The sequence below is a fragment of the Candida oxycetoniae genome (assembly GCF_023343755.2).
Source record: "Candida oxycetoniae strain CBS 10844 chromosome Unknown scaffold6, whole genome shotgun sequence".
Classification (NCBI taxonomy): domain Eukaryota; kingdom Fungi; phylum Ascomycota; class Pichiomycetes; order Serinales; family Debaryomycetaceae; genus Lodderomyces; species Lodderomyces oxycetoniae.
In genome coordinates this window covers 109684-134049 of record NW_026055365.1, presented here as the reverse complement: position 1 = coordinate 134049, position 24366 = coordinate 109684, and the positions used below count along the sequence as shown (strand labels likewise).

The 24366-nt window shown below is 38.9% G+C and overlaps 13 protein-coding genes across 13 annotated transcripts; 6 read left to right on the top strand and 7 right to left on the bottom strand. All coding sequences in view use genetic code 12, as the record gives it.

Annotated features, from left to right (window-relative positions):
• Positions 1–878: 878 nt before the first annotated feature.
• On the top strand, positions 879–2987 carry KGF56_000632 (uncharacterized protein; the record flags this gene model as incomplete). Its single annotated transcript, XM_049326563.1, has 1 exon — positions 879–2987. One exon carries the CDS (start codon positions 879–881, stop codon positions 2985–2987), a length of 2109 nt encoding a protein of 702 aa, XP_049182245.1.
• A 1076-nt stretch (positions 2988–4063) lies between these two features.
• On the top strand, positions 4064–5737 carry KGF56_000631 (uncharacterized protein; the record flags this gene model as incomplete). The annotated part of the gene is made up of 1 exon (XM_049326562.1): positions 4064–5737. The coding sequence occupies one exon, from the start codon at positions 4064–4066 to the stop codon at positions 5735–5737; it is 1674 nt and encodes a 557-aa protein (XP_049182244.1).
• A 76-nt stretch (positions 5738–5813) lies between these two features.
• KGF56_000630 (uncharacterized protein) lies at positions 5814–8912 on the bottom strand (the record flags this gene model as incomplete). Its single annotated transcript, XM_049326561.1, has 1 exon — positions 5814–8912. The coding sequence occupies one exon, from the start codon at positions 8910–8912 to the stop codon at positions 5814–5816; it is 3099 nt and encodes a 1032-aa protein (XP_049182243.1).
• Positions 8913–9069: 157 nt separating this feature from the next.
• On the top strand, positions 9070–11348 carry KGF56_000629 (SUI3; the record flags this gene model as incomplete). Its single annotated transcript, XM_049326559.1, has 3 exons — positions 9070–9936; positions 10225–10918; positions 11182–11348. 3 exons carry the CDS (start codon positions 9070–9072, stop codon positions 11346–11348), a joined length of 1728 nt encoding a protein of 575 aa, XP_049182242.1.
• A 468-nt stretch (positions 11349–11816) lies between these two features.
• KGF56_000628 (uncharacterized protein) lies at positions 11817–12218 on the bottom strand (the record flags this gene model as incomplete). Its single annotated transcript, XM_049326558.1, has 1 exon — positions 11817–12218. The coding sequence occupies one exon, from the start codon at positions 12216–12218 to the stop codon at positions 11817–11819; it is 402 nt and encodes a 133-aa protein (XP_049182241.1).
• Positions 12219–12515: 297 nt separating this feature from the next.
• Positions 12516–13298, bottom strand: KGF56_000627 (putative serine/threonine protein kinase; the record flags this gene model as incomplete). The annotated part of the gene is made up of 1 exon (XM_049326557.1): positions 12516–13298. One exon carries the CDS (start codon positions 13296–13298, stop codon positions 12516–12518), a length of 783 nt encoding a protein of 260 aa, XP_049182240.1.
• Positions 13299–14042: 744 nt separating this feature from the next.
• ACB1 (long-chain fatty acid transporter) lies at positions 14043–14357 on the bottom strand (the record flags this gene model as incomplete). The annotated part of the gene is made up of 2 exons (XM_049326556.1): positions 14043–14276; positions 14331–14357. 2 exons carry the CDS (start codon positions 14355–14357, stop codon positions 14043–14045), a joined length of 261 nt encoding a protein of 86 aa, XP_049182239.1.
• Positions 14358–15350: 993 nt separating this feature from the next.
• Positions 15351–16052, bottom strand: KGF56_000625 (uncharacterized protein; the record flags this gene model as incomplete). The annotated part of the gene is made up of 2 exons (XM_049326555.1): positions 15351–15809; positions 16050–16052. The coding sequence occupies 2 exons, from the start codon at positions 16050–16052 to the stop codon at positions 15351–15353; spliced, it is 462 nt and encodes a 153-aa protein (XP_049182238.1).
• Positions 16053–16148: 96 nt separating this feature from the next.
• On the top strand, positions 16149–16706 carry KGF56_000624 (chaperone; the record flags this gene model as incomplete). Its single annotated transcript, XM_049326554.1, has 1 exon — positions 16149–16706. One exon carries the CDS (start codon positions 16149–16151, stop codon positions 16704–16706), a length of 558 nt encoding a protein of 185 aa, XP_049182237.1.
• A 568-nt stretch (positions 16707–17274) lies between these two features.
• Positions 17275–18114, bottom strand: KGF56_000623 (putative tRNA acetyltransferase; the record flags this gene model as incomplete). The annotated part of the gene is made up of 1 exon (XM_049326553.1): positions 17275–18114. The coding sequence occupies one exon, from the start codon at positions 18112–18114 to the stop codon at positions 17275–17277; it is 840 nt and encodes a 279-aa protein (XP_049182236.1).
• Positions 18115–19577: 1463 nt separating this feature from the next.
• On the top strand, positions 19578–20840 carry KGF56_000622 (uncharacterized protein; the record flags this gene model as incomplete). The annotated part of the gene is made up of 1 exon (XM_049326552.1): positions 19578–20840. One exon carries the CDS (start codon positions 19578–19580, stop codon positions 20838–20840), a length of 1263 nt encoding a protein of 420 aa, XP_049182235.1.
• Positions 20841–21219: 379 nt separating this feature from the next.
• Positions 21220–23184, top strand: KGF56_000621 (Hsp70 family ATPase; the record flags this gene model as incomplete). The annotated part of the gene is made up of 1 exon (XM_049326551.1): positions 21220–23184. One exon carries the CDS (start codon positions 21220–21222, stop codon positions 23182–23184), a length of 1965 nt encoding a protein of 654 aa, XP_049182234.1.
• A 38-nt stretch (positions 23185–23222) lies between these two features.
• PRE5 (proteasome core particle subunit alpha 6) lies at positions 23223–24095 on the bottom strand (the record flags this gene model as incomplete). The annotated part of the gene is made up of 1 exon (XM_049326550.1): positions 23223–24095. One exon carries the CDS (start codon positions 24093–24095, stop codon positions 23223–23225), a length of 873 nt encoding a protein of 290 aa, XP_049182233.1.
• Positions 24096–24366: the final 271 nt, after the last annotated feature.

Sequence of the window (24366 nt, the reverse complement as noted above, 5' to 3'; positions counted from 1 at the left end):
AGGAGTAAGAGGTGAGGAGTAAGAAGTAAGGAATAGGCGATAAGGGTGAGCAGTCTTGTAAGTATTTTATGTTTCTTGAGATATATGATACATTTCAAGCAACTTTTCAGAATAAAATATCTGTAGACATAAGAAGATCTATTCAAGATATTAGAATGTTGAATCTTGGATAACAGTCTAGTTTAGAAAAAATAATAGCAGGTTGATTAACCATTGAAAAACATTGAGAAAAAAGATGGAGCTAATACACCTTGGAGCATTCAGAGCATAGAGAGTATACACTTACGCATATAGTATATAAAGTACACTTATGCATTCAGAGAATATAGAGTACACTTATGCATTCAGAGAATACACTTACACACGGGTTTGATTGCTATTCTTTTCCTTTAAGACCACTAGTCAGTGCTGCTCCACAATCTCGCTTTGCTTGATAGTGTCTGTTAGTGCTGCCCCACTATCGAGCAAAGAGAGACAGTGTTGCTTCGCTCGATAGTGTCTGTTAGTGCTGCCCCACTATCTCGCTCCGCTCCATAGTGTCGCTCTGATCGCTATATTAACATATGCAAAGTATATGAAATGAATATTATTTTTTTCATTAAGTCCGAAACTTGCATAACGGATTTGACCAACAATTACCCCACCAAAAATAAATGGAAAATAATATGGGATTCCTTTTTTTGTTCACCATATTAGATGATAAAAGTTTGATTGATTTAATTAAACGAAAAAGGTTTGACTTTGTTCTAATTAAGGTTTCTGAAAAAAGTGTCGCTTATTGACATTTGTCAAGTCTCTGTTTTGTATAGTTTCACTTTCCCAGCTTGATAAACTTGTCTTCTTCCTGGTTCTAACCAATTTCAAGCTTTTCTTCAACTATGAGTAAAGCTAGAAGATTCCTATCAAAATCACAAGCTCTGCCAATTGCACCTCCTCAATTAGATCCTCTCAGCTCACCTGAAACAAAACCGCAATCTAGCCACAGAATTTCAATAAAGAGAAGTAACCATATTCCAAGCTTGTTGGATGTTGCTGAAAAAAAGGATAAAAAAAGGCAGGATGCAAAGCAGGATGTAAAGCAGGACGCAAAGCTTGGTGTAAAGCAAGATGGAAAGCAGGATGGAAAGCTTGGTGTAAAGCAGGACCCAAAGCGTGATGTAAGTCATGATGCAAAATCTGTTTCATCGCTGAGATCCGTTTCATCGGTGAAATCCGTTTCATCGTTGAAATCTGCTACATCGGTAAAGACAGATGCAAAATCTGTGTCAACCTTGAAACCGACAGACAAAGATGTTGATTCAAAATTGGCAAAGGATACTAATGGTGTAGCAAGAGTCAATTCCACAAAAACATTAGTTCCTGAGGAGAAAGTGGAGGAGAAGGACAATGAGAAGGAGAAGGAGAAGGCGAAGGTGGTGGATTTCTACACTCCTTTACAGGAAATATCATCTGGAGTTCAAAGAGTAACTGATGGATTCAAATCTGGCAAAACTCATTCTCTCCAATTTAGATTGAACCAGTTGAGAAACTTGTATTTTGCCGTGAAAGCAAATGAATCAAAACTTATCGAGGCTTTGCAGAAGGATTTTTACAGAACTCCTTCTGAGACTAAAAATTATGAGTTTGGTACTGGATTAACCGAGTTGGTGTTTGTCATGTCTAATCTACACAAATGGATAAAGCCAGAAAAAGTCGAAGACAAGCCACTTAATTTGATCACAAATAACGTTTACATTGAAAGAATACCTGTTGGTGTTGTGCTCGTGATTGCAGCCTTCAATTATCCACTTTTTGTTACAATTTCTCCAATTGTAGGGGCAATTGCCGCAGGTAACGCTGTTGTATTGAAACAGTCGGAACTCACTCCAAATTTCACCAGATTGTTTTCTGGGATATTGACAAAAGCTTTGGATAAAGATATCTTTTTTGCAGTTAATGGTGCTATTCCCGAAACAAATGAACTTTTGAATCAAAAATTTGACAAAATTGTGTTTACAGGTAGTAACACCGTAGGAAAGATTGTTGCCACGAAAGCAGCGGAAACTTTAACGCCCGTTATTTTGGAATTGGGTGGTAAGTCTCCAGCAATTATTTTGGATGACGTCAATGATAAAGACTTGTACATCGTTGCACGTAGGATTGCATGGGGCCGTTTTGCTAATGCCGGTCAAACATGTATTGGAGTTGATTATGTATTGGTGCCAACCAAATTGCACTATAAGTTTACCGCTATCCTAAAGAAGGTTATTAACGAAGAATTTTACCCTGGTTTAACTAAAAATGATCCTAATTTTACTCATATTATCCATGAACGTGCTTTCAACAACTTGTCTAAAATAATTGCAGATTCCAAAGGTAAAACTGTTGTTGGAGGTGATGCGGATGCCGTTACTAGATTCATTCCACCAACGGTGATTGACGATGTTATGTGGACAGATTCAACAATGCAGCAAGAGATATTTGGTCCAATTTTGCCAATAATTGAGTATGACTCATTATCAGATGCGATTTCCAAAGTTACAGAACACCACGATACTCCATTAGCGCAGTATATTTTTACAAGCGGTCCAACTTCACCAACATGCAATAAACAAGTGAAACAAATTCTCACAAATATTAGATCTGGAGGTGCTATTATCAACGATGTATTGATGCATATCTCGTTGCACAATGCCCCTTTTGGGGGAGTGGGAAGCTCAGGATATGGTGCATACCATGGTAAAGTTTCCTTCTGCCTGTTTTCACACGAAAGAACAACAATTGAACAGCATTTGTGGAATGATTTTATGCTCAATGCAAGGTACCCACCACATTCGAATAAAAAGGATAATTTGATTGAAACTTCCCAGGTTTCTTACAACGGTAAAGTTTGGTTTGGAAGAACGGGAGATGTTAAAATCAACGGACCAACTACGACATTTGCTGTATGGAACACTGCTCTTGGCCTAGCTCGACTTGTACGTGATTTTGTTGGTGCATCTATGTAACCATTTATTTTAATTTTTTTATTTTTTATTTTTTTGCCACTGGTTGCGTTACACAGATTGCCAAATCGGATAAATTATTTTCCTCTTTTTTCAAGTTTCCCTTTTTACCTTTTTACCTTTTTCAGTCTATATATATCACCTTTGTTTTCTCATTAGATAACTTGTAATGACAGGTGTTTGATGATATTTGGGGGAACCGCTCACGAAAACGTCTATGCTATTGGATATAGCAAATACCCTCCTCTTGTCTGAAAATGTGAAATCAATTAGGTGATGGTGGTGGTGGCGGCGACGACGACGGCGACGGCAGAGACGGCTGCTGAGAAGTCCACTGATACTGCTGGTAATCTACTTTTTCTCCATTTCTCTTTTCCTAATCCACATTCATTGTTTTCTTTCGGCTGAAATATCAAGAATCGTACCCGAAGCCATACTCACATAATGTTCACGTGACATGGTCAAAAAATTGAACTAAAATTAACCATATTCCTACTAAAAAACAACCAACCAATTAGTTGCCTTTGTAAACTCCAGGTTAAATATTCATCACAAAATGAGATTTGACTATTATTTCTCTCTCTTGTGTGCTTCCGTATGTTCCTCTTTCAATAATTGCACCTTCGTTTTTTTTTTTTTGGTTTTTGGTTTTTGGTTTTTTGCAGCAATTTCATAATAACGAGAAGTTTTTTCGCAGCCACACAAGATATATATGCCACCACAGTTTCAATTGAAATTTCCTCTCCAATTAGTGTAAGCCTTAAAGATGAGCCTTCTCAAACTCTTTTATTATATTTCTTGCTAGTGGTCAACTAATAAGTCTCTTATCTAAAGAGTGTGGAAAAAGAATTTATCCCACTCTACAGTTGTAGAATCTTGAATTGAATTAATTGAGCCTTCCACTTGCAACCGTTTAAATTCTAACTTAAAAGCTTCTTTAATAGACTGTTGGAAAAAAGAGAGCAAAGAAAGAAAGAACCAAAGAGAGCAAGAAAGAAAGCAAGAAAGAAAGCAAGAAGCAAAGAAAGTAGAGAAAAAGCTTGTACCTCTTTCTAATTGCATAAATCTTTTCAAGAAAAATGACTGAGGATAGTTATTCCATTGAGAATAATAATTCAATCTCCTCTGCAAATAGTAATACCCCTTTAAAAAACGAAAAGCATCAAGAGCTCATTTTTTCAACGGTAAACTCAGACTCGTCATTTGAATCAGACCAACTAGCTAAAAACCCCTTTCTAGATCCAAATGTTGAGAGGTTTTATCGTGACCAGTATACAAACTCCAAATATGAGGCTTATATAGCTTTCGACCCCCAGTTTGAGTGGACGCAAGAAGAAGAAAACAAAGTTGTACGCAAATTGAATTTTCGTGTTGCATTAGCAGCGTGCCTTATGTTTGTCGGTCTCCAAGTTGACCGAGGAAACTTGGCACAAGCAGTAACGGATGACTTGTTATCGGATATCGGATTGAACACCAATGATTATAACACCGGAAACACCATCTTTTTGGTTTGTTTTTTGGCTGCCGAGGTACCTTCTCAGTTGATCTCTAAAGCATTGGGCCCGGATATTTTCATTCCTATACAAATCTGTGCTTGGAGTATTGTGGCAATGTCACAAGCAGCATTGAGCGGGAAAGCATCCTTTTACATAACAAGAGCACTTATAGGTGCCCTTGAAGGAGGCTTTATTGCCGACTTGGTTTTATGGTTGTCTTACTTTTTCACTAGTAAAGAGTTACCGGTGAGATTATCATGGTTCTGGACTACATTGTCCTTGGTTCAAATAGTCACGTCGTTATTGGCATTCGGTATCTTGAGACTTGATACATGGGGCTGGAGTGGGTGGAGATTCCTTTTCCTCATTGAAGGAGGATTTACTCTCGCGATAGGTATTGCTTCGTATTTCTTGATGCGTCCAAGTGCAGTGCAAACTAAAACATTTTGGAATCCCAAAGGTTGGTTTACTGATAGAGAGGAGAAGATTGTTGTTAATAGGGTTTTGAGAGATGATCCTTCTAAAGGTTCCATGCATAACCGTCAAGCCATTTCGCCAAAAATGTTATGGAAGTGTCTTGTGGATTATGATCTTTGGCCAATATACGTTATTGGGCTTGTTGCTTACATTGGCCAAACTACATTCACTTCTTATTTCGGCTTAATGAATAGACATTTGGGGTTCTCGGTATTTAATACCAATCTTTTAACCATACCGCAAGCGGCAATCCATATTATTTTTCTTCTTATAATAACATGGGTATCAGAAAGGGTTAATCAAAGAGCATTAGTTAGTTTAGCTGCACCACTCTATGCAACTCCGCTCATAGCAATTATCAGATGGTGGCTGGGCTCTGGCAAAGATGTTTGGGCAACATGGGTGTTGAACACCTTATATATGGCCCAACCATATATTCATGCAATATGTGTGTCGTGGGTTTCAAGAAATTCAAATTCGGTGCGTACTAGATCAGTTTGTTCAGCCTTGTATAATATGTTTGTCCAGTTGGGAAACATTATTGGTAACAATATTTATAGAAAAGATGATCAACCATTATATAAAAGAGGTAATATGCAATTGTTTGTCATTACTTTTATCCTTATTCCAATATTATTACTAACCAAATGGTACTATGTTTGGAAGAATAAAAGAAGAGACAAGATTTGGAACGCAATGACCGAGGATGAAAAGAATGATTATAGACAGAATACAAAAGATGAGGGTAACAAGAGATTAGACTTTAGATTCGATAGCTAAGTCTCTTCAACAAGGCATATATATATACATATATATACATATATATATATATATAGACTCTTTTCTATATTTTTTTTCAATGGTTTTGGTAGTTATTGCTCTTCTTCTTCATAAACACCTCCTCCTCGGCCAACTGTATTGCCAACTTTGCTAGCTCCTGGATCAAGGATAGAACTTTTTGAGCTTGTTCTCTTACAAATATATCATTATCAGTATCAACAATATATCGCAACAATACAACCACTTTCTCTCTATACTTTTCAGGAAACTCAACCTTATTCGTTTCAGAAGTTCCCAAAATCAAATCCTGTATAAGCATAACAGCTGCTCTCCTCATTACAGCTTTCTCAACAGTCTTTTCGAGATTTAAAATTCCAATAGCACAATCAAGAGCATCGTCCAAACTTCCAATTAAGCCAAGCGGGTTCACTTTACAGCAAACGCCTAATAAGGACATTGCCGACATTCGAACTCTATCATCATCATCGCCGTGTTTTCGGATAACAACTAATGTGGTAGCCACTACTAGATTTGCAGATTCGCCAACAAACTTCTCATTAGCCACTTGAATATATCGGAGAATAACCTCTCCAATTCGTAACCTCTCATCTAAGTCTGTTTCACTATTGGTGTATAAATCACACAAGATTTTTAGTACTGGCAACTCTTCCCATTCTATTAAACTTTCTAAACCTTTTATAACATTCAAGTATATGTATGGTTCAGGATCTTTTAGTTGAACCAAGTGCAAATTGATTGCAAAATCCAATGAAATGACTGTACTCTGTGACTCCACTAATTGCCTCAACAAGTACAATCCGTGGGCACGGATTGGCACAAGGGGATCATTCAAACTGGTGATTGCTCGGTTCAACATGAGCTTCTGTGCATCCAACTCGCTTGAGATGGAAAAATCTCCGTTGAGAATATTAGCTATCCTTTGTGCAAGCGATTCAACTGAATTTTTGACATTCACGTTTAAACTTTGGTCCTTCATATGCATCAAACAAGTTTTAATATCAGCTAGTAGTTTTGTGCATTTTTCGTCAATAACAAGATCGTCCTCTGATAATATTGCTGATAATAGCTCTAATAAAATTGGTAAAAAATCGTTGATATCCTTTGCGTCGTCTTCTTCTTCTTCATCATCAGAGTCGACTGTCTTTCCTTCCTTCTCCTCCTCCCTCTCCTCATCCTCATCCTCCTTGTTGCTAAATGATGTATTTAGAAAGCTATCAACAATGCTTAGCATCTCATAAGGAGTTCTTGCTAAACTGTCCTTAAACTTATGGCCAATACTTTCCAACAATTTTAGGTCCACGAGCTTTATAAAGGGGTTCTCATCATCTGCTAATACGAATGTTGTTCTTGTTGTTGCTGACTTTTTTGTAAACCATTGTTTGAGGATCGTAATAAACAATGCCTGTACTATTTCATCATCCACATTTTCCAAGAGCTTTACAAAATTTCTGCAGGCAAAGTCCAAATTATCAATAAACTTGGTGAGTTTCATCTCTTTGCTTTCAGAAGAAAACTCTGCTTTTCTTTGAATAATTTGAGTCAAGTTATTAGGACCAATCTCAAACATCCAATTGTCTCCTCCACTGAATAAAAGGTTCTTTGCTATAAGGTCCACTCCTGCCAAATTGCTATCATCGAAATCCTTCATCACTGTAAAATAGCTTGTCATAATGTTTGTAACAATTTCAATTGGTTTCCCATTCTGTTTGAGAAACAAGTAATATCCCCAAAGCGGAACAATCACCGGCTCCATGACTGCTTGATAAAGACTGGCTTCTAATCCCTTTTTGGACATAGACAATAAAACATTTATGACATTGTTGAGCTTTTTCTCACTCACCAACGCATACACATTTTCATTCTCATTCTCATTCTCATCCACATTCACATTCACATTTTCATCATCACTTTTTGGATTCAAAGAGTTCCAAATTCTTTGCAAAAAGAAATCTTCAACTACAAGCTTGTTTTTATTCCACAATTTTTCAATAACGTATGTAACACAAGCTGCAACAGTTGGCCTGTTAATATTCACCAAAAGATCAAAAGACTGATGTCCTATAGATGCGAAATATTCTTTTGTTGGTATATCTTTTGGTTTCAGAAGGATAACGTTTGCCACATGATCAAATTTTGTGATATCAATCTCATCCAGGTCACGTAATCCCAAAATGAACTCGATCAATGATAGTAAACCATCTTTTCTCGGGGCATCATAAGGAAGCCTTTGAATACGTTGCATAATAAACTGCTTGAAATAGCTTGGAGAAGGCGTGGTTAAAAGTAAGGAGTATGTTTGGAATAATTCATAGGAGTCGGGGATTTTTTCAACACTAGGGTAATCATTGGTAAATTTGGTATGGTCGATTCCTGGTATGGTTTGTAAAGCTAATGCTATGGTTATGAAATCAGATAGTCCGGTGCCCCTTTTCAACAAATCAGTAACATCGGAAGGTGTTTTGAATAGTATATAAAATTGATTATAAATCAAGGTTAATAGTTTGATTGCAAAAACCGAATCCAGTGGTAAATGGTCAATTACAATTGGTTTGGTGTTATTTGCAAGATCCTTCAAATTTCTCTTTTCAAATGGTATCCCTATTTTAAACCTGTTTAATGCTGGATATACTCCCAAAATTAAAATTGTATTGACTAGTTTGCTAAAAGTCTTTATATCATGCAAAGATATGGTCATTAAGGACTTGTTTGCCATAACCGATTGCAAAGACGCTTTTTGCAAATCCGATAAACAGCTCATTAAGTAGTCGACAACCTTGTACCTTGAGTCGATGCTGCTGCTGCTGCCGCTGCTGCTGATGCTGATGCCGCTGCCGCCGCCGCTACTACCGCCGCTGCTACTTTCGTCGCTACTGACAGCAACCGTGTTACCATAGATCCTCTCAAATAACAAGCCGACAGTTAATTTTTCACAAGGAGCATCTAGTATTTGGTCCAATTTTTGAAACAACTTATCGATAGGCTTATCTCCAATAAAATCTAGTTTGTTCAAACCTCTCCTTGAGGGATATACTTCCTCTGCTGTTCGCCTCACCGTAGTAGCTGTTTTCCTAGCAAACGGGTTTTTTTTAACTGGTTTACTATCTACCAGGTCCTTGCTAGAGCTGGATAACTCTTGTATCTTAAGCGACGACATTCCTTATCCTACCATGATCCCTCAACAACAATCGAATAAGGAATAAAGTACCACTAGCTTGAGCCAGTTTTAATTTTGTTCCCTCTCGATTTGATTCCCAATTTTTTTTCACTTTTTATTTCTTTCCTTTTCATTTAGAGTCCAGGGAAAGCAGAAGATGACGGCAGAGGATGTCAAGGTGATAGTAGAGGATGTTAAGGTGATAGGAGAGGATGTTAAGGTGATAGGAGAGGATGTTAAGGTGATAGGAGAGGATGTTAAGGTGATAGGAGAGGATGTTAAGGTGATAGGAGAGGATGTTAAGGTGATAGGAGAGGATGTTAAGGTGACGCCAGAGAATGTTAAGGATTTAGATGTCAAGGATCTAGATGTCAAGAATTTAGAGCCCTTGACGCAGGAGGAGATGGATGCGGTGATATATGATGCTAGGGTTGGTGATGTAGAAGTATTGAAAGAGATATTTGACGAAATACCCAAATCATACTTGTTAACAATCAAAGACGATATTAGTTTGAGTACACCTATACATATGGCGGCAGCCAATGGACATTTGGATACGATAAAGTATCTTTTATCGATCATTTCAAAAGATGACGCAGTAAGATTGGTACAAGCCAAAAACGATACAGGGAACACTGCTCTTCATTGGGCGGCATATAATGGACATCTTGAAGTTGTCAAGTACTTGGTTGAGTTTGAAGCTGATCCGTTTGCCAAGAACGAAGCAGGACACGATTCTATATACGAAGCTGAGAATAACGGGAAAACTCAAGTAGAAAACTGGTTTTTGAGCAAGTATGCGCCAGAAGAAGACTTTTCTATTGCAAGTGATGGTGATACAACAAGGGTGACGTATGCCCCAGGAACAGAAAGTAAATTGGCTGACGAGAACGCTAGAGATGCAGTCTTTGCCACAAGTATAAACACAGGAGAAAAAGGGGAGGGGAAGAACAAGGAGGAAAGGAAGGATGAGAGTCCATCCAATCCACCCAGCTTGAGCCCTGAACTCGAGGGCATCGCCAATGTATCGATTAATGATGATGATGATGATGATTAATAGATATATTTATATAGAGACGGCGGCTAATTTATAAATTTTAATTTTTTTTTTTTTTTTTCGCGATGAGCAGTGACATTTTTTCTGTGTCGCATAAATTTACGAGACACTGAAAAATTATTCCAAATCTGTACCAAAAAATTTTTCAATAGTTGAAAAATCACCTTGTAGAAGAAGAAGGAAGAATAAGAAGGATATAATAAACCTGTTTAGCTTGGTATTGGAGTGTTGAGTCGAGTCTTTTTTTAGGAATAGGTATTAATTAGGATGTCAGATTTAGGGTTTGATCCAACATTGAAGAAAAAGAAGAAGGTTAAGAAGTTAGTAGAAGATTCCTCTTCTATTGGTTTGGATGATACAGAAGGGTCAGCGCTGCAACCAACGAGTAGCTCGGTGGATGAATTATTTTCTGGAATGAAGAAAAAGAAAAAGAGTATTAAAAAACCCCAAGTTTCTCAGGAGACCTCTTTGGAAGCTGTAGAAGATGACTTGAGTGCATCGCTTGGCGATTTGTCCTTGAAAAAGAAGAAAAAAAAGAGTACAAAGAATTTGGATTTGAATGAGTTTGAGCAACAATTGGAGAAAGCTGGTGTTGAGGATGTTTTTGAGACACAAGAGGATTTTAGTGCAAGTGCAAGTGCAAATGCAAATGCAAATGCACAGGGTCTGGCACAATCACAACAAGGCTTAACGTATGAAACTTTATTGTCTCGGTTTTTTGAAATTTTGAAAGCTAATAATCCAGAATTAGCTGGTGACAGGACGGGTCCGAAATTCAGAATCCCGCCACCAGTTTGTCAAAGAGAAGGTTCGAAAAAGACCTTGTTTGCAAACGTACAAGAAATCGCCACCGTGTTACAGAGGAATCCCGAGCATTTGATACAATTTTTGTTTGCCGAATTGGGTACCTCAGGTTCGATCGATGGTGAAAAACGATTGGTTTTGAAGGGTAAGTTTCAACCTAAGCAAATGGAGAGTGTTTTGAGAAGATACATTATAGAATACGTTACATGTAAAACATGTAAGAGCATGAATACCGAATTGAAACGAGAGAGCGCGAATAGATTGCATTTCTTGAGTTGTAAAGCATGTGGTTCAACGAGATCCGTTTCTTCAATCAAAACTGGTTTCCAAGCGCAAATTGGAAAGAGAAAGAAGTTTTAATGGGATCTGGGCATATTACCAGAGGGCTGTAACTGCTTGAGGAGAAAGAGGAGAAAGAGGAGAAAGAGGAGAAAGAGGAGCAAGAGGAGCAAGAGGAGCAAGAAGAGAAAGAGGAGCAAGAGGAGCAAGAGGAGCAAGAAGAGAAAGAGGAGCAAGAAGAGAAAGAGGAGAGTTGGAGTGCTTGGGAGAAAGAAAAGTCGAGTATCTGCCAGTAGAAAATAAGTTAGGGAAATAGGTTTGAATTCTATCCATTTTTGTAATAACTTGAATGTATATACTCAAATGCAAGAGTCAGTGGAGTTGGTCTCCTTTGAGTGAAAAGAGTCAATTGAGTTGATCTCATTCAAATGCTTTGCGTTTTATTGAGTGGAGTTGGTCTCATTCAAATGCTTTGCATTTATTGAGTGGAGTTGGTCTCATTCAAATGCTTTGCATTTATTGAGTGGAGTTGGTCTCATTCAAATGCTTTGCATTTATTGAGTGGAGTTGGTCTCATTCAAATGCTTTGCATTTATTGAGTGGAGTTGGTCTCATTCAAATGCTTTGCATTTATTGAGTGGAGTTGGTCTCATTCAAATGCTTTGCATTTGATTGGGCTACCCATGAAACATGACATTATGATACATATTTTTTTCTTGCTGCTACTGCTTAACGTCTCTATTGGATATCTGTTTCCTCCCTTATCAAACACTGTTCACAATCTTCTTCAATGGTGCACACCATTTAGTTACACCTTCATAAACCATCATGTACTCAAGAACTCTATGACTAACTTTATTTTTATTGATATTGGCTTCTAAAATTTCATTAAAAATACTCTCTATAAAGTCCAAATGCTCTTCATTCATAGTTTGAATCTGGGTTTGTAATTTCGACTTATAACATGTCAATTCTCTCTCTGGTAAATCCATGGGTTTTTTAAATACCAATTCACAAAGATTCAAAATTCCTTCGCGATCTTGATTATGTCGTATCAGCTCCTTACCAAGCGATTGTTGTGAACTATTTTGCGATGACATTACCGGAGTGGGACAGTCATTCCAGCCGTCTATAGCATCGCCTCTTTGGTATTTCGTTAACGTCATGAAGAATGGTTAAAGAAAGATCCCCTGTGGTTCAAGATGACAAGTTACTTGACTTTTTCAACCTTGTTATGTCTAAGTAGTAATGCTACCAGTTGTAGAGTAGTTTCAATACAACTGACAAATGTATCGTATCACAATGTAATAGTGAGAAGTCGCTAGAGAAGGTGCTAAAAGAAGGGGAAAGTGGTTAGGGAAGGTGCTAGAAAAGGTGCTAGAAAAGTCGCTAGAGAAGGTGCTAAAAAGGAAAAAGATGATGGCATAGACGCCCCTGATAAACTTTTTACATCCAATTTTCACTCACACATCCAATTTTCTGCTAATTTCTAAAGCCCTTTGAATCAAGTCCCTGGCAGTTGGTCTGTTTTTAGCTTTGACTTGTAGACATTGCCGTATCAAGTCGATCAACTCTTTGCTATACCCGTTTCTATCCTCTGGTATATGATACTTTCCCTGACTAATAGCCAAATTCAAATTGGCACCCTGATCAATCTCTAGTTTTTCAAAAGGTGAATATCCAAAACAAGTACAATAGAGCAAACAGCCCAAAGACCAGATGTCTGTTGCTTCTGTGATGTATGCACCAGTTTCAACATCCATTAGCTCTGGGGCACGATAGGGCAACGTACAGTGCTCTTGTGCAAAATCGGTAACGGTAAGGGCTTGTTGTCGAGTTCTTACACGAATTCTCGCTCGTGAGCATGAACCCAAATCAACCAAAACGGATAAGCCTTCTGCCGAGAGCATTACATTTGGTGGTTTCAAGTCGTGATGAGCAAATGGAATTGTCTCGGCCATTTCTGTAGAGTTGTTTGTTTCTGCTTCGGTTCCTGCGTCAGTTGCCGGGTGTGGAAGATGGAGATTGTCATTTTCGTCATTTTCGTCATCCTCGGCCGTTTCATTTCGTGCAAGTAGAGCCTCATCTTCATCGTTTCCTTCACTAAACAATCTCCCCGAAGCAGATGAGTTGCTAGTATGCTTATAATTATGCATCACCTCGAGACCACGGCATATTCCAATGAAAATTTTAAGAATCTCCAGCTCTTCAAATTTTGTATTATTGAAAACGTGCTCATTGATCATATCTTGGAGCGATCTGTGAAAATACGGTAGGAGAACATACACATATTTCAGGCCATCCGGATGGCTTACGATGCTTTCATCGATGGACTGTATGATATAAGGCGTTCTAAACTTGGTGAATCGATGATAATTTCTAACTTCTCTAATGGCATTTTTGTATGTTTCGTCGCGTACTCCAAAGGGGCAATTGATCTTCTTCAAAGCATAAACTGATTGCGATGATGCTTGATGTACTAAATAAACATAAGAATACGCCCCTTCACCAAGAAGCTTACTTATCTTATAAGTGCAATTGTTTATCTTTATCGAAGGTGTAGACAAATCGGGAAAACATGGGAGACATGCAAAGCAAAAAGATAGTAGAGAGTTCATCTCAAAGGTAGAAGGAGTTATTCTACAGTTATTGCGTAACCTGCGTCCTTCTGTTCCAGGTGTATGAGTATGAGTATAAGCTCGAAACTTTGTCCACTCTAATTCTCTCCTCACAGCTTTGAAACAACGCTAGCAATAATGACGATGATGGTGATAATAATGAGAGAGAAATCTAACATATATTTGTTTCGCACTTTGCTACAATGGAAATTTCATCAAAGACATATATGAATACGAAATCAAAACTTACCAGTCAAAAGTAGCTAGTAGCTGGTAGTAGCTGGTAGCTGGTAGTAGCTGATACTAGCTGATACTAGCTGATACTAGCTGATACTAGCTGATACCAAACCCTAAGCAGCTTAGCGACTATATCTAATTATACTTGTTAATCAACTCAGTTGCATATTCGATATACTTCTTCTCAGCTTCTTCTTGAGGTGTACCCTCCAAATCTTTCCAGCTTTGCCATTTGTACTTTCCCTTAAAGTCAAAAGTACCTGGTTTATCAGTAGTGTTGTCACCAACGGTAGCTTGTTTATACAAACCGTAAAGATTTAATAATTCATCATCTGTTGGTCTTTTAGACAAATTTGAAACCGTTTTTGCCTATTGTCAAAAGGTTAGAATACAATTAGTAAACTTCTTTACTCGTTTACATACTCTTTCTTCAAATTCTGCTGAAACCATCGCTGTAACTCTTGTTGGCTATAACTATAGAGAAAATAATGTAACTAAAGAAATAATGAGGGTGGGCGGCTAACCTCTATGGTTTTTTTTTTCACCCCTTTTTTTATTTTTTAATTTCTGCCACGTTTGAAGAATGGATAAAGCCGGAACTAGTTTCATCAATTGAGATGATATAGCCCTATTTATAGTAGAAATGTAAAAGGGGAACCTAAGTGGGGGAAGGGGGTTAGGTGTGTATGTAAGGAGAGGACTGCACTTTACACTTGGAGACCTCTGACTTGGAGATCTCTGACTTGGAGACCTCTGACTTGGAGACCTCTGACTTGGAGACCTCTGACTTGGAGACCTCTGACTTGGAGACCTCTGACTTGGAGACCTCTGACTTGGAGACCTCTGACTTGGAGACCTCTGGCAATGTGTATGTAAGAGAGGACTGCACTTTACACTTGGAGACCTCAGACAATGTGTATGTAAGAGAGGGGATTTGAGAGAACTCTGGCATTATGTGTATGTAAGGGGGGATTTCCTTGATTGCACTTTACACTTAGAGACCTCTGGCAATATGTGTATGTAAGAGAGGGGATTTGAGAGAACTCTGGCATTATGTGTATGTAAGGAGAGGGGATTTTAGAAAACTCTTTGGGTGACGGTTTAGTCAGTACTGCTCCACTATCGAACAGAGCGAGATGTAGTCTGTAATGCTCCACTATCGAGCAGAGCGAGATGTAGTCTGTAATGCTCTACTATCGAGCAGAGCGAGATAGTGTCGCTTGTGTCGGTGTAGTCTGTGTTTCTCCACTATCTCGCTTCGTTCAATAGTGTCGCTAGTGTCGGTGTAGTCTGTAATGCTCCACTATCTCGCTTCGTTCAATAGTGTTGCTGGTGTCGGTGTAGTCTGTAATGCTCCACTATCTCGCTCCGCTCGATAGTGTCGCTCGTGTCGGTGTAGTCTGTGTTTCTCCACTATCTCGCTCCGCTCGATAGTGTGGATAATTAAATAACCCCTCCTCCCAAATCAGGTAAACCGTCCTCCTCCTCTGGTTGATCAAAGTAGTGACTAAATGTGTATACTGTCCCGTATATCAAAACACCGCCAACAATTGTCAAAATGCTTGCTGTTCTCGTCAAAATCATCGAGTGATGCAATAACACCGGCAAATAAAACCCAGAAACTAGTAAAAATGCCGTTAAGAATTGGCCAAACTCAACAAGCAAATTGGCATTAGACGAGCTCGATGGATCGAAATTGAAATCATAATCGGATGAGTTGGATATACTCTGAGTAATAACAATAGGTAGATGTGCCACTGCAAAAATTATCCCAATTATTATAGGGAACCAGTTCCCATATATGCCAGCTAGTATCACTAATAGAAACCCCACTGATAAGATTACCGAAAGGCCGATAATTTTATTCAAAGGATGACTTTTAAAGCTTGCAATTGAGTTCATCTGTGCGGCGCTACTGGTATAGTAAAAGAAAACTTCTCTTTCTCTTTCTCTCTCTCTCTCTCTCTTAATCAAGCTCTAACGGGTAACCAAAGTACTTTTGATGTAAATCTACAAACTTTAACGTCCAGCGTTGGATATTTTCTTCAAGCAATGAAAAACAAAGCCGAAAAATCAAAACTAGAATCAATTGAGAATAAAAATCAAATAATCAAAGAAGCCAAAAATTTAACCCGTGTAAACCATTTTGTATTGTATCAAAGAGTAAGTAACCTAACCTAACCTTGCCATATTGTGTTGTTTATACGGTCCCTTTTTTCTTTTCTGATTTAGCAAAGGCACATGACCAACAGTAAGTTTCAAGAGATTCTCCATCCTCAAGTGGTGACGTATAACAAGAAAGGAGAATCGATTTCATTACCTGCAGGTTACTCCTCTCCCAGCGTCTCCATCATTTCGTCTGCCTCCACCGTGTCCTCGGCATCATCAAAGACCTTGGGTGTTAGCAAGAATGCAACAAAAACAGATTTGGATACGTTGAAATCGAAGAAAGTTTGGGAGTCGGCAACTGCTCCAGCCAAGTCTATACCCATGAACTTGTTTATGAGCTATATGACGGGGAATTCACTTCAAATTATACCAATGACAATGACAATGATGCTACTTTGGAACCCCATAAAGGCCATTTTCAACGATACCAATATCATGTTTTCCAAATTAAAAACAAGGACAAACCAAACCGAAATTACTATTGCAAAAGTGGTGTTTGTTTTATGTCAATTGTTGAATATGGGAGTAGGAGTATACAAGCTATATAAAATGGGACTTTTACCACACCTGGAAGCAGATTGGTTGTCGTTGAAAGAGCACAAAGGGGGGAATTATCATCTATATGTATAAGCGACTATCGACACTATGCTCCACTATCGAGCGAAGCGAGATAGTGGAGCATAGTGGAGCAGTACTGACTACACCGACACTATCAACACTATCGAGCGAAGCGAGATAGTGGAGCATAGTGGAGCAGTACTGACTACACCGACACTATCAACACTATCGAGCGAAGCGAGATAGTGGAGCATAGTGGAGCAGTACTGACTACACCGACACTATCAACACTATCGAGCGAAGCGAGATAGTGGAGCATAGTGGAGCAGTACTGACTACACCGACACTACTGAGCAGCACTAGCTGTCACCAACATTATCGAGCATAAGTTTTTGCTATTGCTGTGGATTGGCTACCCTTTGAATAAAACTCGAGGTTGGTACTGCATACCGCTCCACTAGCTCGGTTTGCTTCTTAGGTTGATACTACATACTGCTCCAGCACGCTTCGCTCTTTAGTGTCGCGATTACAGCCTTTAATAATATCAATGTTTTATAGTGTTGTAACAACCTACCAAGTACAACACCACTATCTCGCTCTGCTCGATAGTGTCGAATGGTTGATACTATATACTGCTCCACTAGCTTGCTTCGCTCCCTAGTGTCGCTCTTGCTATTGATTTGTCAAATATCTGCTGTAGATTGAACTTGCTGTACTTTAAATAATCGTCAACAACACCAATGCCTATATTATTCTTATAACATTCAACGAGAATAAGCTTATCGTAATTTTTCAAATCAACAGAGTGGCCATGCTCACGACCAACACATTCTGCAATCACTTTTATCATTTCTTCCGATTCCATTGCATTGAAATTTTTCTTGCCAACTTGTATGGCAAATTTGATAGGTTTTTGGTCCTTTTCCTTATGGAAATGATCTCTTAATACTCTTTTTGCCAATTGTCGTAATTGCTCTCGAGGTTCCTCCCCTGTTGCAGTACATGAATCTGATATGGGAATGAGTTTTTGCGTGTACCGTGTAGTCTTTACTCCAGAGTCATAACAATCCCTAACCAATTTCTGCACCAAAACTTCTGGTGAAATGGGTTTTTTGGTTTTTATGAAAATGACACATTCACAATCAAGATCAATAGGTTGTAAAAGGTTATTTTTGGTATTGGTTTCGGAGTCCTTCAATTCTTGTAGCTCTCTCTCAATCTTTTCTTCTATTGACAAATCCCGTGTGTCATTGCCTCCATTACTATCAGCATCAGCATGCAAATCTTCAAGGTTAAAGTATTGCGGTAATTTATCCAAAAGAATGCTCATCAACTCTTGCCGTGCCTGTTTCTCTTTACGTCTGGCACAAGTAGCATATATCCCTGAAGAAAAGGGGTCAATCAACTTTGAAACATTGGTAAATTTCCTCTTTTTAAAGCCTGGTTTATTACAACTGTCTTTAGCCGCTCTTTTGCCCATTCTCGAATAAAGAAACCTAAAGATATCAAAAGTATAAAATGGGAGTTTATCTCATCTCATTGAATTGAATTGAATTGAATTGAAAAATTAATGAATAAAAAAAGAAATAAAAGAACCATGAGAGGAGAGAGGAGAGAGGGAGAGGAGAGAGGGAGAGGAGAGGGAGAGGAGATAGAGGAAAGAGTTGTTTGAAGAAGCAGTTTGACACGGGTTTTTGCATCTCCTTTTGACCATTGGGAACAATTGGTATAAAAGCTCTGCTAGTACCCACATTCTCCATCTCCTTCACCTCCGACACTGTTGCACCAGCGTCACGACACTAGAGAGCGAAGCGAGCTAGTGGAGCAGTACTGACTACACCGACACTAGAGAGTGAAGCGAGCTAGTGGAGCAGTACTGACTACACCGACACTAGAGAGCGAAGCGAGCTCGATCGAGATAATGTTGTAACAGTCTACTAAGCTACTAAGTGTTGGTGCACTATTGACCAGAGCGAGATAGTGGGCAGCTAGTCAATGTGCTCCACTATCGAGAGCAAGATAGAGTTGTAACAGGCTACTAAGCTACAAAGTGTTGCTCTACTAACTCAATAGTGTCATTTTTCAGTGTCACTCGATAGTGGGGCAACACTCAGTAGCTTATTACAACACTATCGAGCAGAGCGAGATAGTGTTCATAGTGGAGCGACACTCAGTAGCTTCTTTCAACACTATCTCGCTCTGCTCGATAGTGTCATTAGGCATCTACTCACAAAGTTTGTTTTACTTCCTCTCCTTCTTCTCTCTTGTGCTTTCACAACTTGGTTTGTTTGTTTGTTTGTTTGTTTGTTTGTTTGTTTTCTTTTGGTGAAAAAAAGTGATGAGATATCGCGAGGGTAAAGAAATGATAATCATTTCCCATTAGAATAATAGTGAGACGAGTTTTTACCAGCAGCTTACAGGTCTAAGACAAAAGAATAAAGGGCTATTTCTGCGGCTGGTAATCTGGTTAGTTTGTTGTTTATTGGTTGTGATTTTTGGCTAGGTGGTTGGTGGTTGAAATTTTGTTTGAGTTTTCCAATGCTGACATTGCCCTTGGATTTGATTCTTCACATTATCGATGTTGGCGATTTGAGCTTGAAGGATGTTTTTGCGCTCTACCAAACAAATAGGCTATTGCGACTAAAGCTACTGCATCCTTATTTTTGGCATCTGGTTTACAACATGTTCTTTGTTTCCTTGTATGAAAGTCTTGATTTGCCAACAAAAAAGAATAGGTCTGACTACCACTTTGAGGAATGCAAACTTCTCTATAGGAGGGAACTCGAGTTGGATGAACTGATAAAAAGTGAGTGCCTTAATCAAAAACCGAATTCAAGGCTACATTTCTCAAAAAGAATCGAATTGGAGTTTTCGTGGAACTCGGAGATGCATAAGCGATATTTGATGGACCCAACTTATCTCCCCGCGCTTTTGAAGAAATTTATGCTAGAGGAGTCAAGGCTTTTCAAGTTTGTATGTGTTGAGAAGATATCCACCACTTTCAACTTGAGAAAAGTTGCTGTGCTACAGTATCTTATTTCGAATCAGATTTATAAAATAGGTTTGGACCATTTAAAACGACTAGGTGATGTACCCATGTCGTACACATATTACGAAAGCGTTTTCTTCTACTTGAGTTTGCTTGAAAAGTCCAGTTTTCGAAATTTCCACCGCCGACGTAAATTTTTACAACACTGGGGAAGGCTTCTTCGACAAAATGTTGTTCCAGAACTTAGAAAAAAAATATATGGCACTCAACCACCTTGTTCTGATTACGAAACACGTCGAAATTTTTTTGGCATGAGTTTCAGCTTTCTTCTCAACCGGTTAAAGACTTTTGCTGTGAGTGGTCTGGGCTGTGAAGAAGAATATGATATACTCAAATTTTATAATGGTAAAAAGACTCAGGACTTTATCGTGCTAGCAGTTATTTTACTGATATGTGGGCGAGAATGGGATTCTTTGGCTAAGGAACTTGGTATTGGTAGAAACAGCAGAAACTCTCTGACCCCGATTTTAGTGATGAATATTGCTGTAACCGAAAACTTTGTTTTGACCATTGGGAAAGAAGCGGTTTCGGTAATTGATGGTACATACTCTCCTGATATTTTGAAAGTTGTGCATGAAGCATCCAGATTAAATAACCTTCAGGTGATGTTATCGACAAAATCAGTTGGAATATTGAATTTGGATATTCAACGGTTATCTCGCTTGCCGTCCATAAAAGCTTCTCAGCTGTGGTATACCGAGGTCAACTTTACGAGAAAAGTTAGACGTTATCCAGAACAATCTCCCGAATTTGGTAAAAAGTTTAGAAACATTTTTATCAAAGTATTGCAAGTGTACGACAGCGATCTTCATTCGATCGTTTTGCGTGAGGTGTGTTCTGAAAAGGAACAACTAGTAGTAGAAGAAGAAGAAACGGAAGGTACTGAGGGTGGAGAGCTTTTCGGAACGGTGGTAAATACTAGGACATGTCCAGGCATAGTCACGAGAAAAATAGAAGATGATTACTATATGGTTTACAATGTTAATGGAGAGTATGAGCAGCCAGCACGAAGGTCGCTTGCGCCATGGGTTGCTAAGAATGGACAGGAATTATGCTCTTTGATCACTTTATTAGGATTGGATCGTTTATTTGTTTTAGGGTTCAGGATGTTAATCATAGATCGCAACAATCGTCTCGTTAAATTCAGTAAATCCTAATAAAACCAAAAAAAAAAAAAAAGAAGGAGAAGAAGAAGAAGAAAAAGGGAGCAATGAACTTGAATAAGGTTTGTTTATATAGATATAGAAAGCGTTGTTATATATATAACACCCATTTCATTATTGCCAAACTTCTTCAACCTTGTAGAGGGGTCAAGGTTAGGCTTACTATAGTTTCGGCCAATTGGTAGCGATCATATTACCAGTTGATAGGAAGCGTTACGATGATCTTTAAAAGTCAGTAAACATCGATGAGTATCTTATTTCTTCCAACCTCGGTTTGCTCTCAATATTTTCCATTGACTTTCCCTTCTCCTTGCTCGATATTGTTATAACAAGCTAGTCAGTGTGCACCACTATCTCGCTTTGCTCGATAGTTATGCTTAGACGATGTTTCAACCGGTACGGCTTATTTCGAAATTCCAGGAGATTTAAACACAATGTGATAGGAATTGATCTAGGGACGACCAATTCAGCTGTTGCGATAGTAGGGCCTGATAACCAGTCGCGTATTTTGGAAGATGACGAGGGTAGAAGAACTACGCCTTCAGTAGTAGCTTTTGAAGGTAGCGACAAGAATAAGAAGCTCATTGGCGTTTCGGCAAAACGGCAAGCTGTTCTAAATCCAAAGAACACCTTCTTTGCTACTAAGAGACTAATTGGAAGGAAATTCGATGACCCAGAAGTACAAAGGGATTTACAGAATGTACCATATACTATAGTCCCCGACAAGCAAGGTGATGCCATATTGGAGTTGTCAAGTGGTGAGCAAATAAACCCATTAAAGATTGGAGGCTTTATTTTGCAGAGAATGCGTGAAATAGCAGAGGACCATTTGGGAGAGAAAATTGATCGAGCAGTGGTAACAGTACCTGCTTATTTCAACGACAACCAAAGACAAGCAACTAAAAGTTCCGGAAAATCTGTTGGACTAGATATACTTCGGGTAATTAATGAGCCGACAGCAGCAGCTTTGGCGTATGGTTGTGATAAATCGAGAGAAGATGGCATTATTGCTGTTTTTGATTTCGGTGGAGGAACCTTTGATGTATCCATATTAGACATAGAAAACGGAGTTTTTGAAGTGAGAGCAACAAACGGCAATACCCATTTGGGAGGAGAAGATTTCGATGTAGTTTTATTGAATCATATTGTCAATGATTTCAAACGCAAATATGGTGTGGACCTTTTCAGAGACCAGTTGGCTGTACAGCGTATTCGGGAAGCAGCTGAAGAGGTCAAGATTGAACTATCCAAGGTTCACGAAACGGAAATCAAAATACCATTTATTTATAAAGACAAGCACATAGACATGAAATTGAGCCGCGATGAATTTGACAAAATGACTCTTGCATTGATTGAGAAAGTGATTGAGCCCGTTAGGAGGTGTGTTAGAGATGCCGACTTGAAGATGAAGGATATTGACGAGATATTGTTAGTAGGCGGTATGACGAGGATGCCAAAGATAAGAGAAGTTGTTGCTGAACTTTTTGGCAAAGAACCAAGCACTGCTGTCAATCCCGATGAGGCGGTAGCGATTGGCGCAGCAATACAAGGTGCCGTGTTATCGGGACAGGTGAAAAATGTGGTACTACTAGACGTGACGCCGCTATCACTAGGAATTGAGACTTATGGTGGTATTTTTAGCCCATTGATTCCTCGAAATTCTGCCGTGCCTATTAAAAAGGAGCAGATTTTCTCCACAGCTGTAGATGGGCAAACTGGAGTAGAAATTCGAGTTTATCAAGGAGAGAGAATGTTGGTCAAGGACAACAAACTAATTGGACATTTCAAATTGTCGAATATACCCCCTGGACCCAAGGGAACGCCGCAAATCGCGGTTGAGTTTGAAATTGATGCGGACGGAATAATAAGCGTGAGTGCTACCGATAAAACACCATATTCCAAAGACTCGCCCCATTATGGAAAACCAAATACCGTATCAATACAAGTAACCGAAATTGGATTAACTGATTCGGAGATTGAGAAAATGATCCAGGAAAGTAAACAGAACAAAGTCAATGACGAAGAGATGCGTAAATACTTTGAGCATGCGTCGAGGGCCGAAATATTATGTACAGACACCGATCTTGCATTAATTCAATTCGGGGACCAAATGGAAGGCACCGAAAAGAACTTGATCAGAGAGGATATTAAAAGGATTAAGACAATGATTGATGATATTAGAAGTGGTCACAAATTGCACGATCCAAAATTGTTGAATCAAGCATTGAACGAAATGCAAGCAAAATGCATGGAAGCAATTAAGAAGGTGGCAATAAGGCAACAACAAGAACAAGAACAAGAACAAGAACAAGAAAAACAAAAACAAGACAGTAAATAGTTTGGTTTTTTTTTTTTTTTTAATATTTTTTATTTTTTTTATTCATCGGTTTCCATCTTATCTTCGGTAGCTGGTTTCTTTTCCTCTTTACTCTCACTAGCGTCTCCCGGGGTGGCTGTGCTGTTTCCGTCTTCATCATTATCATTGTCGTTGTCATCATCACCGCCATCCGTTCTATTTCTCTCATTGGTAACAGAATCTAGTTTGTCCAACCACTGCTGGACATTTTCGTCATCATACAAGACAAATGGTTGGTCTTTGCCAACAACACAAACACTGGTATTTTTCAAAGTAAGCTCAACATCCTGACTCAATGTGTCTCTTAATGCATACAACCCATGTACAATCAACTTCTCCACTGTATCACTCGCCTTGATCTCTTCCAAATTTCTTTCCAAGTAAGTTCGTGCAGCTTGTGATCTTGCTCCAATAGCGGCGCCGTAGTATTCAAGCACAGACCCCGAAGGTTGAAATTCCAAGAGATGTGCCCCCGTTTCGTCGTAACCAGCAATCAACAAACCCACACCATACGGTCTAGATCCGTAACTCTGAGTATTTTCTTGAGCCTTATCAGCAATTGTCAATGCTGCTTTGTAAGTTTGTATTGGACGATTGAAAATCATTTTACACTGCATGGCTTGTTTTCGCAAAAAATTGGACAACACTCTAGCATCGGGAGCCAACCCTGCTAATGCAACCCCCATATGATCATCGATTTTGATTATTTTCTTTTGATATGACCCCAATTCCTCGGCATTTCTTTTCAATGCCACCAAAACAACGTTATCCTTTGATACTAATCCCACAGCAGCACTACCTTGTTTGATAGCCTCTAACGCGTACTCAACTTGAAATAACCGTCCGGTTGGCGAGTATGTGACAGAGTCGTTATCATAGTTATTTCTGAACATTGCGTGAAGGAGTCTAATACCTTGTTTTACCTTGTTTCACCTTGTTTAAACTCGTTCAATATATATATGAAACCTTTCGCCACTTACTAAATGAGTTGAATGAAAAAAAAAAAATCAGTTCAATGCGCGCTACCAGAATCATCGTTACCTGCCCACCATTGAGCGAAGCGACCATCGAGAGAAGCGACCATCGAGAGAAGCGACCATCGAGAGAAGCGACCATCGAGCGAAGCGAGATGGTGGTGCAACACTCTGTAGACACTATCAAGCG